Here is a 14,150-nt window from a genome sequence, read left to right as displayed (position 1 = left end):
ATAGGAAATGAAAAATGAATTGGATTAGTGTAGTGGCGTGGGAGTAAAGAATTCAAATGCAGCATTTCATCGACGGATAGGGGGTGGAATGGGATGGGATGGGGAGGAGGAATAGAAGGGAACGCAGGATGGGTAGGGTGGTTGAGGGACATCATATTGTTTGAAGGTAGGTAGATAAGATAGTTTTTTTTGGTTCTTTTTTTTGGTTCAGTTCAGATGATATCTTTCTTTTAAATCAACATATTTCTTTCTTTTTGGTCAATTTGTTTTCGTCGCGTTTTTTAGCTTTGTTTGCATTCAGTAGCTTCCTTCTTGGGCTTTGAACCGTCATCCTGTAGAGTTGTTATGGTTAGCAAACTGCCGTTAGTATAGGGCTGGAGAGCGGATGCATACTTCTTCATCAGAGTCTTCATCATCATCACCCCTCCTCTCGTCTTCTTCATCATCGTCGTCCTCGTCATCATCTTCGTCATCGTCCTCGAACTCGCCTTCGAACGTGTCGTCAAGCTCTTCGTACTGTAGGGCCTCGCCAGTGAACCAGTCGATGGCGCGGGGGATGAGCTTCTCCTTGATGTCTTCACCGAGCTGGTAGTCAAGTTCGAGACGCTCCTCAATGTCAGAGGCAACGTCATCGTCGTCTTCTTGTGGGGGTTTGGGTGGGGAGAAGAAGTTGAAGAATGATTCGGTGGGGACGGTCACTTTGACGACGCGGGTTTGTTTGGTGGCTGTAGCAAGCATTAGTAGGGTTAAGGGTGAGACAAGGCTAACGACGACGGGATGGCTTACTCTTGTTACGCTGCTTCTTGCTCTCTATCCGGACAGTCAGGTCCTTGCCCTCCTTCCAATCAATCTTCTCGCCTTCAGCATGGTCGTAGATGAAGTCTCCACCATAGCCGTTCTCCTCTTGATAGTAATAACTCTTGGCGATGGTTTTGTTGGTGAAGAACTCGTTCTCGGCAAACTCAAAGATAAGTCGGAAGCCAGGACGGTCGAGATACTCCATGCGTATATCCGTTAGCTCCTTGAGGGCACCCTCGTCTCTGTCGGTGATCAGCTCGGCGAGCGAGATCTGGTTCTTCATGGAGGACAGCCAGAACTCTGGGATACCAGAAGCAGGTGTCTCTTCGGACTCAACGGGGAGCTGCTTCTCCTCGTTCTCCTTCTTCTCGTCATCTTCCTCGTCCTCCTCGTCACGCTTGCCGGCCTCGACCTCTGCATCGGTGGGCTCGGCCTTGCCGACGACGATGGCCGCGCGACGCTGGTAGAGTGGGGTATATTTGGCAAAGTACTTCTTCTCGAGCTCTAGGACTTCTTCCTGGAAGGCGGCTTCGAGCTTGGCGTGTTCGGTCTGGATGCCCTTGAGGCCGGCGACACGGCGGCGAACAGAGGCAGGGAGGGATTCGATGTAGCCGGACGAGCGACCGATGATGGATCCAAGCTTTCCCTGGATCATGGAGACGAGCTTGGGGTTCTGCGCGAAGAGGGAGGCAGCGGCCACCCGGTCGAGGTCCTCTATACGGGGTATTAGCGCTGCTACATCTGATATATGCAACAACAAAGAAAAGAAAAACAGAGGAAGGAGAATAAGAGAGGCTCAAGAAAAGGGCTGCACGAGTACGGCAGCGTGATACGCACCCTCTTTAATGCTGGCGATGCCAGGTTGCTGGGCGTGGGAGGAAATAGGGGCATTGTTCGCAGGCGTGTTCTGAGGGGTCCTACAAAGAACGGTCAGTCAGGCCGTCAGGTATCAACGGGCGGCGGCTGGAAGGCCGGCAGCACTTACGGGGCAGTCACCTCCGGCTTCTTGCTTCTGATCGGTTCGGACATCGTGAGAGCAGCAGAGAGAGCGGGCTTGAGACGGGCGATGGAGGGTTGTGTGGTGGTGAGGAGTGAGGGTGGTGGTGGTGTATTTTTCAGCGTTGAAGGCTATCAGAAGATTTACTTTGGTGGGCTACTTTGGCGTGGTGACTATCACGGATCGGGCAAGAGGCTTGGCATGGATGATGATAAATAGAGATGAAGAGATGATGATGAAGAGATGATGATAAAGAGAAGAAGATGATGATGAGAAAGAGATGATGAAGAGATAGAAGAAGATGAAGATGACGGTGAAGAGATGATGAAGAGATACGCTGCTGTCTGCACCGTTTATACAGATGCATCTACGTCCAGTGCTACAGGCTGCTGGTATCATCGTCTTCGTCTGTCATCTGTACTCGTCAGGACATGGATGAATGAGATACGGCGTCGCACCATGCTAAGCCCTATATAACAGTTACTGTGCGATATCACGCATTCCAGAGTACAGACGATGCAGGTAAGCCGTTTTTGTATCCTACCATCACATCCACGCTATGGAAGGAAGAAGTTGGCCGTTGTCTAGAACCCCTGAATTCTCTCTGCCACCACCATTCTTTATTGCGTGGCCAGTTAGTCGCGGTGGAACCAGTGGGCCTGGCAGGCCGGGAAGAGTCCATCCAAATTCCTCCATCGCTAACTAAAGTAAAGTGTTGAGCGGCGGTGGAGTTGTCGAGATCTCAGCCATGTTACCCGTGCGTAAAGGGTCATATATCATTAGTAAGGGTATTTACCTTGGTATAGAAGTCGTATTTAGTAGGCTAGCAAGCCTATCACGTCTCTCTCGCTTTTCTCATCTTCTTGACCTCTATAACGCTGGTTGTCATGTTGTTCCTCCTAGTATGGTCCTCGTAATAGAGGATCATACCTATATTTTGTATATCACGACCCGGAATATAAGTTTATCCGCTCGGACTAGGCCGAACCCCGCATAAATGGTCAACTTCATTCTCACTTGTTTCTACTTGTTTCTCTACTTATGTTGCACTTCTTGCTCCATGTTGAATGTTATGGACACAAGTAACCTGGATACTCTTGTTTAAAGCCACAGAAAGGCAGTTGGAGTCTTTATATGTAGCAAGTGTGGGTGACATAATGCTAGGTAGAGCAAGTAGAACTAGCTCAGCTCGTTGTACTTGCTCTGGCTAGGCCAGACTTAAACGATCAAAGTATCGTTATTGCTATGATGATGGGTCTACCCTCCAAGGGACTGCCGAACCATCTATATCTTACTTGACGACCTGCTGGTTACCCTAATCGCTAAGGAGATCCCTTTGGAGCCGAGACACCCTTAACACTAACACCAGTACGATCAGTGCAGACCAGCTGTACAAGTTTACCGCGCAGCTATCCAATGGATGCACCGGGTGTATCCTCAACAAGATACCCGCTACTCACCAGACATCCAGCTGTCCAATGGTAGCATTTGACCAACAAAATTGCTGGCATGATGGGAAGGATCCATCTCCGACATGATATCATAGGAGGCCATATCCACTACTTGTGCCTCCTCTCATCAAAAAATCTATTCCATGGGAACTGGATTAACCTCAAAGAAAGATGTACACACGGACCTCACCGTGATCACAACTGTCATATACGCCATATCTATGCCTAGATCTCTCTAGAATATGTTCCATTACCAAATGAGACTCTAGAGGAGAAAAACAGGCCTACAGGGAGGCTAATGGAATACCTCACAAACGCATAAGGCGCCCACCAAGGAAGACGGGGAAAGGCTATATGCTTTAGAGGCAGCCTTCGGTATGACGGCCCTGGGGCTGCTCCAAGATCGCCGCTTGTCCAGCCCCAAACACACATGCTTTGAAGACGTTTTTGATACAATATGCTGGATTTCACCAATGGCACGACTATTGCTGCGGGATACCTTACTATACTGCAGCGATCCAAAAACATTTCGACTCCTTATAGCAGTCGCCGTCATCCTCGCGCTTCTCTTCATCCACCAAATCTCACGTCTTCAAGTCACGTAATGATATTCCTCCATATTACTAAATATTATCTACTAACTCTCTTCCTATAGCTATAAACCGGATGGAAAATTAATTTCGTTGAGGTTCAGACCGTTACAACAACTATCTCAAGTGATTGAACCAATAGACACCAAGTTGTGAGTAATCTATAGGATAGGATAATTCAAAACACCGAGAGACTAACTACTCTATAGTCAGCCTATACTAGCTGCTACTACAAGAATGGAGATGTCTTTTGAGAGGATGGAGGCAACCTATGGCTACCCGTCTTTATAAAGGACATAAAATTATGACACGGCTTTCATTACTTCGTACATATAAAGAGATTCCCGACGCAAATTGAATTAGAGAGATCCACACGATGGACCGGATTATGGTGATGAAATACCCAGGTGTGATTATTAACCCTCAATAAAAGCCTTCTGCCGCTTTTGTTCCTCATGGCCAGCGTCCCGACACACCATGATCTTCAGCAGCCCGTTCGCGTACCGTGCTCTCAGGGTGCTGAAATCCATCTTGGTCGGGAATGTGAAAGATCTCTGTAACGATCCGGTTGCCCGTTCTCCCACCCATATTAAAGGCTTCTTAGCCTTATGATCCACATCTTTTGGTTGTCTGTTGGTGGTCTGGGACTCGATATCCCCTTCAGGTGGAGGAGCCAGATCTTCCTCTGCTTGATTTTCTTCGGTATCATTCCTCTCGAGATCCAAGCCCCATTCCCGACGCATGTCAGTGGGTTGTATGTCGGCTCGGACTACAAGGGTTCGAGGCTCGATGATTTCCAGATCAAGTGCCTCCTTGTCGATTCCTGGAAATTCGCCTTCGAGGAAGAACATGTTATCCAGCACCAGGACATCGAATCGTGGTGAAGGTGCGGTAGAAATGAGATGGGTATCGTGGTTAGCGCCACCGCGATCACGGTGGCCGTGGTGACCGCTGTTGTTGAAGCCGCGGAACCGAAACCACGGGTCCTCGCCGTACTCGACGATAGATTGGAGGAGGTTTCCCGGATCACTGAGGGTGATGTGTGCCGGGCGAATGAGATTGAGGAGTTTAGACATAGCTTGGTAAATGCTCAAGTCGGTATCAGGCGGAGCTGTATGTTCACTTCTGTATACAAAATATGACGAACAGCAGTAGATAATGCGTCTGCCGAGCCGGTACGTTTTATATTCGCCAGCAAACCGATTCTCGCCTATGACAGCTGCTAACCCCTGTAGAATCCAGGCTTGGCCGGCCGGCGAATTCTCGCGTTTTGCTTTCTTTTTTTTGGGGGCATGATCATGCTCTTTTCGCTTCCGGCGCAGAAATTAAGCTATACTTTCAATTGTCGGGAGTGGAGTGCCTCATTCGTGTCACTGCACAGGCACGACTATTCGACCTATCCCTGCACATTCACGCCTGCGGCTGTTCTAGACTGCTTTCAACCTTCTCATCCATGTGATTTCAGAACCTGAACTGTCCGACAAGGCTATACCAACTCATATCTTCTGGCTTGAAGCGAGAATTGGGGCGCGGATATTTCCGACTATCGCCTGACCTTCGGGAGACCGAAGACGATGACGCAAATGGAGGTGCGGAAATCAGTATTATCCATGATGGGATGGTATAAATTGGCCTTCTCGGCCTCGTCATCCATACGTTAAGACATCATCCTCATCATCATCCTACACATCAACAAGACATCTCCTCATACAACCTTTACAAATTTTAAGAAAACTCTACCTGATCAGGCCATATACTTGATCCACAACTCTTGCCTATTACCACTACCACCACTTCATTACGCCTTTTTGCAATATGGCTGAGAACTCAAGCATCAAGTCTCACGTTGGTACAGCCGTTGGAGCTGGCGGAGCCGTTGTCGCCGCCCACGAGCTGATCCGAAGTGTCGAGGACCGAGACGACCATGAAGAGCGTAACGCGCATCTTATCAAAGCCGCCATTGGAGCAGCCACGGCAGTCGGCGCTTACGAGCTATTAAGGCGCGACAAAGGCGGATTCTATAAACATCACCGTCGTGAAGAAACTACAACACACCACCATTCTGGCGAGAGTGACATAGTCACCCAACAGACCCAGATGCAGTCAACCTCTACAGATCTGAGTAGGAACCAGATTGCGATATCGTCAACTCAGAGGCAGGAGACTGATGCCTCGACGTACGACTCGGATAGCGACTCTTCCCAACGACACAGCCACAGACATAGAAGTTCTCACTCCCACTCCCACTCTAGATCCCGCTCTAGGTCTCACAGCCATTCCAATGAAGGCGGCCATACGCGCCGCATGATAGAGCAGGTTGCAGGTGCATATGCTTTGGGTCGGGAGTTACTAGGAGATGACCACCATCATGTAGCTCATCTCGTTGCAGAAGCATTAGGAACTGTTGCATTGGCTAGGGAGGCGAAGAAACACATGGACCCTTGAAACCTAGCAAATGTTCGAACTGAATGAATTTACGAATTGCTGTTTTTTTCATACCTATATTTAATTTTAACCCCGTCTTATATTTCTTCATGCACTAAATCCGCTTCTATATTGTCTTTTTTTTTGGCTTCTTCGTCCTTTACACCCGTTCGTTCGCTTCAGTATCTACATAGTTAATCAGTATAAATGAGCATTTCGGGGCAGTTATTCTAATATTATCTTTACCATCCTTCATATTCGGCTTTTCTATCTTCACGATATAAGCGGTAATTAAAAAAACCCGACAAAAGACTACGGGACTGTCCCGCTGATCGGCGCGGGGGGAGGAGGGGGGGGGAACTGCGGAATGAGCTTTCGTCTAGCAGCCTTTGACAGGGACTTAGACTTTTAAACCGTTATTTTATCGAAGGACACGCATCTGTTTACCGTCCGGTGGTCGCCTACATATCCCGAAGTAAGCCCGAAAGCTTGCTAAAGAGCTCAAGCGACGTCAGTGGCACGGTGCATCCATGATCCCTACCTGCGGAAGCACGACATAAGAATATCTCAGGTGGTCTGGCCACCGTACATAGCACAGCCCGATAGCTGCCGACTTCTATGGTGGGAGGTTTTGACGATAACAGCCTCCAACGGCGATAAGACTTCTAGTTCTTTTGTATTGTTCTATGAACTATAACGAAGTTGTCCTGCTGATGAGAAGAAATCTCTTTGTGTAGTAGCTGCAGTATGTTCAACCTGTCAAAGAACTATAAACCCCTGCTGCAGCCTGTAGAATCTCGAGGCGTTATTGATCGAGGTAACCGAGTTGAGTGGAGGTTCGGCTCTGAGTTCCTTCTTGAGCTATGGGCAACACCGTCAGGGGGTTTATATGCCACAAACAACGTTCATTTGCTATCGCTACGAGTCAGGATAGCCCACGAATTCATGATGTATGACAGACAGATGAGGTGTCGTCTTGACAAGAGAATTCGAGCGGGAAGATCTCCCGACAGAGAGCATCGGATAATGGTTGTTCCGCCCTGCCGAAATAACGTTCGTCCACCGTTGCTTAAGTAGTACCTTTAAACGGTATTATTGCTTTACCTTTCTACGGATATTCTATATCTAACAAACGGACAATAGACAATAGACAGTAAGAGCTAACCAAGCTACACTTACAATATCTGGCTAGGCGCGGATCGCAGCTCCGGAATAATAACTCCGCCGTTCCGATAACCGCTGCAGCCGAGATGCTTATCAGGAGCCCGCATCACGTGGTGATAAGATCCGCGACCCCGTGACTCAGCGATCTTCCATGGCTCGAAGGAAGTTCGAAGCTTGGAAGCTCTGTTTACTTCCTCGAGCCGCATCTATAGCATCTAGGGACATCTAGTTCGGCCCGTGAGAATGCAACATATTCTTTCGTGCTGCCCCAAATGGATGACGAGCACACTAACGGCGAGGACCGCCATGACGGGCCCCAGCCGCGGAGCATCTACCGCAACAGCTTCATGCGGAGCAGGTACTATATGCATTCCCCTGGCTAGAGATCGTAGCATGGACTAATTGTTTATAGAACCAGCCTCCTCTCGGACGTAGAGATGGCACAGGATGAGGTGAGCTCACTATCCCTACTCCCCGAAAGGAAAAGAGATATGACGACTAACAACAGCACAAGGTTTATGCCGGACCTATATCAGAAAGCATACCCTCCAGCGTCGCATCATTCGTCCGCCGCCGTTCTCGCCGCGAATCAAACGTCAGCTTTACCTACTTTCAGGAAAACAATGGATCCCTCGTCTGGCCAGATGACCGCGACGAGGAGGCGATCATCGAGCCTGAGCTTGAGAACGGTGACCTGCACGTCCATCGCATCCCATCCGACGAGCACGAAGACCATGACCGCGATCGAGATCGAGATCATGGTGAAGACCAGGAAGCTGATGCTGAGATCTCCTTCCGCCCGTCTAGCTACTTCGGTCTGACTCCCTCGCACGACTCCGCTGAAGACCCCTTACTCTGGCGCCGTGCCTCATCCACTGACCATCCACGCGGAAAGTCGTCCGATGGCATAGTCAGTCAGAAGATATACATTGCCTCCGAAGATCTGACTGCTGCTATAGCCGGGTTTTCAACCAGTGTGACCGGTTTGGCGGCCTATCTCGCTATCTGCATTCTCTCTTGCGGCTTGGGTTATCTGCTATTTAGATGGGTGCCGCGGTGGCGAGTTTCGCTAATAGGCACTCCGACACCGCTATATAAATGCCAATGGGTAGCTATTGAAAATCAATGGGGCCAATTCACCATACAGGATGTTCAGAACCAGTCGTATGGACGCCAGTTATCCACCGTCTTCGGGCGCACAAACAAAGAAGGCGCAGCAGCCAACTATGAGTACGACGATGACCCTATGATGCCGAATCTTCGATATCTGGACTATCATTATGTCCGCTTCTACTACCAACCGGTACAAGACAAGTTTCGTATCAGCGGAACCTGGGCAGATCCAGCATGGGCGGATGTGAAGTTGTTACGACGCGGTTTAGATGCGGACGAGAGGGAGAGTCGCGAGCAAGTCTTTGGCGCAAATATTATTGATATCCAAGCCAAGACTATCCCCCAAATATTGGTTGATGAGGTGAGCTTCTTCCCTGAGTGCGATTTTGTCGTATGAAAGAAATTCCATCTACTAATTACTTTGTAGGCATTTCATCCGTTCTATATCTTCCAAATTGCCAGTTTAACTCTCTGGTCAATGGATGAATACTACTATTATGCTACTTGTATATTCTTTATTTCCGTTTTTAGCATCACTGCAACTGCTATTGAGACTAGATCGGTAGGTTACTACACCCCGTGGCTACTAAAAGATATATACAAGGCTGACTACGTAGACCATGCGTCGACTACGTGAGATTGCGCATTTCGAGTGTGAGATTCGAGTTCTGAGAAGCGGATTTTGTAAGTTTTCTCCCTGAAGACGTCAAGTATTTATATCTAGCATTAACCGACGTATATAGGGACAACCGTACCCTCAACAGAGCTCATACCTGGCGACGTATTTGAAGTTTCTGATCCCTCTCTGTCTCAGATTCCTTGCGATTGCCTCCTACTCTCTGGAGATTGTATTGTGAATGAGAGCATGCTAACAGGTTTGGCCCCTATCGCTCAACGCTTATTCGTGTAATTACATCTAACGGTCCACAACAGGCGAATCTGTCCCAGTCTCAAAGTTCCCTGTTACAGATCACTCTCTTGCCCAATTAAATCTAGCGGCAACATCTGTTGACCCGAGTGTGGCCAGGCATTTCTTATTTTGTGGTACAAAGCTCATTCGCGCCCGAAGACCACAGGATCCCGCCGATGATGAAGCAGCTGCTCTAGCCATGGTTGTGCGAACAGGCTTCAATACTACAAAGGGTGCACTTGTTCGATCAATGCTGTTCCCCAAGCCATCTGGTTTCAAATTCTATCAGGATTCCTTCCGCTATATTTCTGTGATGGCTGCTATTGCTGTTATTGGGTTTATTGTATCCTTTGTGAATTTTATTCGTCTAGGGGTAAGCTTATCACCTTCCTGTTTTACGGCAGTATCTGATCCTAACATGTTTGCTTCAGATCGTTTGGCATACGATTATCGTTAGGGCACTAGACCTTATCACCATCGTTGTGCCACCCGCCCTACCAGCGACACTGACCATTGGTATCAACTTCGCCATATCAAGGCTTAAATCACAGCAGATCTTCTGTATCAGCCCACAAAGGTATGACAAGACCCAGACGATGCTTTAACTGTTTCAAGTGCTAACATATTCGAAGGGTTAACGTTGCTGGGAAGCTTGACGTTGTCTGCTTCGACAAAACCGGAACATTAACCGAAGACGGCCTCGATGTCCTTGGAGTTAGATTAAGTCACCAAAGAGACCAGAGGTAGGAAGTCTGTCCAATCTAGATCCTTATTGGCAGATAGTTAATCTTTCATTGAGTATAGATTTAGCGACCTCTTAACGGAAGCACCGTGTATTCTACCCCAACTGCGGGCCGAGCGAGATCCTACACAGGACTATGGGCCTAACACGGCTATTCTCTACACCATGGCAACATGCCATTCGCTAAGGATGGTAGATGGAGAGCTAATAGGTGACCCTCTCGATGTCAAGATGTTCGAATTCACGAATTGGTCCTACGAAGAAGGCAGCCACAACACTGCCGAAGTATACGAGGATTATGAACATATTTCTCCGTCTGTTGCGAGATCTTCGCTAAATTTTGCTCCCCCCGGTGACACTGATCTGACAAATGTAAGCCATATGTCTATCCGATATTCTCCATCCTAGTCTAACTTTGTGGTGGCAGGACGATATCACCGAGCTATCCATCCTTCGTATTTTCGAATTCGTATCTCAACTACGTCGATCGAGTGTCGTTGTTCGGCAACCTGGAAGTGATGGTGTTGACATTTTTGTCAAAGGCGCTCCGGAGTGTATGAAGGATATATGCAATTCTAAAAGCTGTGAGTTTTTAACTCTTATTCAACCATTTTCTCACCTTACTAACCCCCTATTTTAGTACCACCTGATTTCTCAGAGCTACTTAACTACTATACCCACCGCGGCTTCCGAGTCATCGCCTGCGCAACAAAACATATCCCAAAATTTTCCCTCCGAGACATCTTTTCGATGAACCGAGCAGACGCCGAAACGGATCTCGAGTTCATTGGTTTTATCATCTTTGAAAACAAGCTTAAACCTACATCTAAGGAGGTCATTACCGAACTACATGAAGCCGGTATCCGTAATGTGATGTGTACCGGTGATAATATATTGACTGCTGTCAGCGTTGCCCGGGAATGCGGTTTTGTTGACGGCTCCGCTCCGTGTTTCGTTCCCTACTTTGTGGAAGGCAAGTTAATTCCCAATATATTGTCCATGGTGTGGTTCATATGCTAACGTGTAACCAGGGGATTCGTCCGATCCAAATTCTCGCCTTTGCTGGCAGAGCATTGATAACCAAGACCATCAACTCGATGAACATACCTTGACGGTAAGCTAAGTTACATCTATAGAAACTTCTTTTGTCCAATCTCTAACTTTCACAGCCACTTCCTCATAGCTCTGGAGCCGATGTTTCTGTTCCATATCACCATTACAATAAACCCAACTACGCCATTGCGGTAACTGGAGATGTATTCCGCTGGGTGGTCGACTATGGCTCTGAAGAGGTGCTTAATAAGGTAGGAGCTATCCCCAAGAATCCGTAAATGCAAGTTCTCTAACATGAAATAGATGCTCGTCCGCGGCCAAGTCTTTGCTCGAATGTCCCCTGATGAGAAGCACGAGCTGGTTGAAAAGCTACAATCTCTCGACTATGACTGTGGATTCTGCGGTGATGGGGCAAATGACTGCGGCGCCCTGAAAGCTGCAGACGTGGGTATCTCGCTTTCGGAAGCAGAGGCGTCAGTCGCTGCACCATTTACGAGCAGAGTATTCGATATCTCATGTGTTCCAAAACTTATCAGGTATGTCACTAGGCTCCCACCCAGCCCCTTCGTTGCTAATAGAGATATAGAGAAGGAAGAGCGGCACTAGTTACAAGCTTCTGCTGTTTCAAATATATGAGTATTTACTCGGCCATTCAATTTACCTCCGTTAGCTTCCTCTACGCAACTGCTTCGAATTTAGGAGATTTCCAGGTCAGTCTTCAAAATTATCTACTGTTCAAAACACACCGTTCTAACCACAAGTTATAGTTCCTCTATATCGACCTTGCGATAATATTACCTGTCGCTATCTTTAGTAAGTCTATAGGCGCTCAGATTTACTGCGGAATTTAATTAACCATGATTAGTGGGATGGATCGGACCAAGCTCAGTCCTATGCCGCAAGAGGCCAACTGCAAACCTCGTGTCGCGGAAGGTCTTAACTCCTCTTTTAGGACAGATTGCTATATGTATACTTATCCAGGCCGTTGCCTATGAGACAGTCCAAATCCCTAAATGGTAAGTCTGCACCAGCCATATCCTCTTCACTGTTTCCTGCATCCGGTATTAACAGTACTAGGTATATTCCACCAAAAATTAGTCACGAGGAGACCAATATCAAAAACTCTCAAAACACAGCACTATTCCTAGTTTCATGCTACCAATATGTGTTTTCCGGCGTAGTCCTGAGTGCAGGTCGGCCGTTCCGGAAGCCAGCGACTTCAAACGGTACGTTCTATCCACGCCCCATAGGCCCTAGCAACTGGCGATAGCTGACCTGAATTCAATAGTCCCGTTCGTGGCCACGATCATCATAATCTTCCTATTCTCCTCATATATGCTCTTCCAGCCTGCAAAATGGCTATACAAGCTGATGCAGTTGACATACATGTCACCCGAATTCAAGGGCTGGATTCTACTTCTTGCATTGGGTGGTTTTGCAGCGGCATGGGTTTGTGAGAATCACGTCTTCCCGCAACTAGCTCGCGGCCTCGGTCAACTGAATCGTTGGATACGTCCCCATACCAAAAAGCAACGCCGACGATATAAAGTGCTGCTCGAAGGCGGGCGGTGATGGCCTTTGGAAGTTTATATACAATATGGCTAATCTGCACGTATAACATAGGTGCCGCTGGCCAGTTTCTTTTTTGATTTTGAGGGTTTCCTTTCCGATTTTGGGGTTTTCAATACCGTGAACATTTATTATGTTGATAGAGTACGATAGATTGCGATGATGTATAGTTATACGGTGTATTTTGTATAGTCTACTAGGTTCAGCAGAGATATAGCAAAAAAAAAGGGCTGTTGAACATGCTTTCTATGAAATATATACATCATGCGGGGCGCAGAAAGTGTGATTTCCTGATGATACAAGGAGTTTATCGCAATTAACTGTAAAATATTCCATGAGTTATGGGGCATCCTATCCACAGGAGTTATGCCTGATTCACGATGCATCCCCCAGAATTGATGGATCAGTACCCGCGCGTAGGTGGAGTGATATCCTCTAACATCTCGACTCGGGTGTATTTTTTGCGATAAACGAAATGACATGCGAGAAAACGTGAGACGAGTAGTTTAATGGTCCCATGGGTGCTTCCAGCCGAGGAGGACAGGGCCGTCTTTCTTAGCACGGTACATCAACTAAATCGGATATATCAGTTAGAGACATATTGAACAGCCCAATTCGAGGTTATCGTAGCATTATCGGCTAAGAAGTGTCTCCGACATACCCAGAACCACATGCTAGCTCCAAGAGCAGTGGCAGCGAATCTGTACAATGGCGGGCCCGGAGGCACCTTAATCGAATGGTTGGTGGAAGGCATAGTTGGGGTGCTTCGTTTGGCGTTTCTACAGCGCAAGACAGGGTTAGCGACAGCTCAAAGAACCCAGTTCATCTCCAATGCATGGCGTCCGACATACCTGAACAGTCCCACCAGGTCTCCGAGCTGAGAAGATGCGACGACGCTCCGGTGGTTGGTGGTGATGGCGGTTCGTTCGTTTCTTTGGGCGTCATTCTTTCCGGTCAACTTTCGGCCGCCGGAAAAACAGAAGAGCCGAGGTTCGCGATTTGTCTCTTTTGGGGAAGCTGGAGAGGACCGAGATATTTCGCTTTCAATGGCCTTCATGCAGTGCTGCCATTGTGCTTTATTGTTCCCATTGACTCAATAGCAGCAGAAACCGCCCCGGGTCCGATATTTTCACGTTAAACACAGCGGACACCACCACACGACTACACACAGTGGCATCAACTTTATCCGTTTCGTTATCGTGTAGAAATTCACTGTTCTACCGATGAGCTTCATATCCCCTGCGGTCGCAACTAGATGAGAGGTCAACGGTTCGAGCTATTTCTATAGGCCCTCTAATACCAGATACCGCTATTCCGGAGACCACTGGCCCATCCGTTC

General features: G+C 47.9%; 5 protein-coding genes across 5 annotated transcripts; 2 read left to right on the top strand and 3 right to left on the bottom strand.

Annotated features, from left to right (window-relative positions):
* Positions 1–281: 281 nt before the first annotated feature.
* On the bottom strand, positions 282–1,827 carry GIQ15_06566 (nucleosome assembly protein; the record flags this gene model as incomplete). The annotated part of the gene is made up of 5 exons (XM_033553983.1): positions 282–332; positions 394–725; positions 787–1,512; positions 1,636–1,715; positions 1,784–1,827. 5 exons carry the CDS (start codon positions 1,825–1,827, stop codon positions 282–284), a joined length of 1,233 nt encoding a protein of 410 aa, XP_033403498.1.
* A 2,425-nt stretch (positions 1,828–4,252) lies between these two features.
* GIQ15_06565 (uncharacterized protein) lies at positions 4,253–4,912 on the bottom strand (the record flags this gene model as incomplete). The annotated part of the gene is made up of 1 exon (XM_033553982.1): positions 4,253–4,912. One exon carries the CDS (start codon positions 4,910–4,912, stop codon positions 4,253–4,255), a length of 660 nt encoding a protein of 219 aa, XP_033403497.1.
* Positions 4,913–5,651: 739 nt separating this feature from the next.
* Positions 5,652–6,281, top strand: GIQ15_06564 (uncharacterized protein; the record flags this gene model as incomplete). The annotated part of the gene is made up of 1 exon (XM_033553981.1): positions 5,652–6,281. One exon carries the CDS (start codon positions 5,652–5,654, stop codon positions 6,279–6,281), a length of 630 nt encoding a protein of 209 aa, XP_033403496.1.
* Positions 6,282–7,696: 1,415 nt separating this feature from the next.
* On the top strand, positions 7,697–12,814 carry GIQ15_06563 (P-type ATPase; the record flags this gene model as incomplete). The annotated part of the gene is made up of 20 exons (XM_033553980.1): positions 7,697–7,782; positions 7,837–7,876; positions 7,939–8,898; positions 8,965–9,099; positions 9,155–9,221; positions 9,281–9,412; positions 9,471–9,820; positions 9,879–10,024; positions 10,080–10,190; positions 10,252–10,561; positions 10,617–10,773; positions 10,830–11,066; positions 11,221–11,303; positions 11,359–11,493; positions 11,546–11,778; positions 11,829–11,952; positions 12,010–12,055; positions 12,108–12,258; positions 12,320–12,468; positions 12,531–12,814. The coding sequence occupies 20 exons, from the start codon at positions 7,697–7,699 to the stop codon at positions 12,812–12,814; spliced, it is 3,936 nt and encodes a 1,311-aa protein (XP_033403495.1).
* Positions 12,815–13,317: 503 nt separating this feature from the next.
* On the bottom strand, positions 13,318–13,868 carry GIQ15_06562 (uncharacterized protein; the record flags this gene model as incomplete). The annotated part of the gene is made up of 3 exons (XM_033553979.1): positions 13,318–13,383; positions 13,473–13,590; positions 13,663–13,868. 3 exons carry the CDS (start codon positions 13,866–13,868, stop codon positions 13,318–13,320), a joined length of 390 nt encoding a protein of 129 aa, XP_033403494.1.
* Between the last annotated feature and the right edge of the window lie 282 nt (positions 13,869–14,150).

Source organism: Arthroderma uncinatum (assembly GCF_011692745.1).
Source record: "Arthroderma uncinatum strain CBS 119779 chromosome Unknown scaffold5, whole genome shotgun sequence".
Lineage (NCBI taxonomy): Eukaryota > Fungi > Ascomycota > Eurotiomycetes > Onygenales > Arthrodermataceae > Arthroderma > Arthroderma uncinatum.
This window is presented reverse-complemented; position numbering and strand designations above follow the sequence as displayed.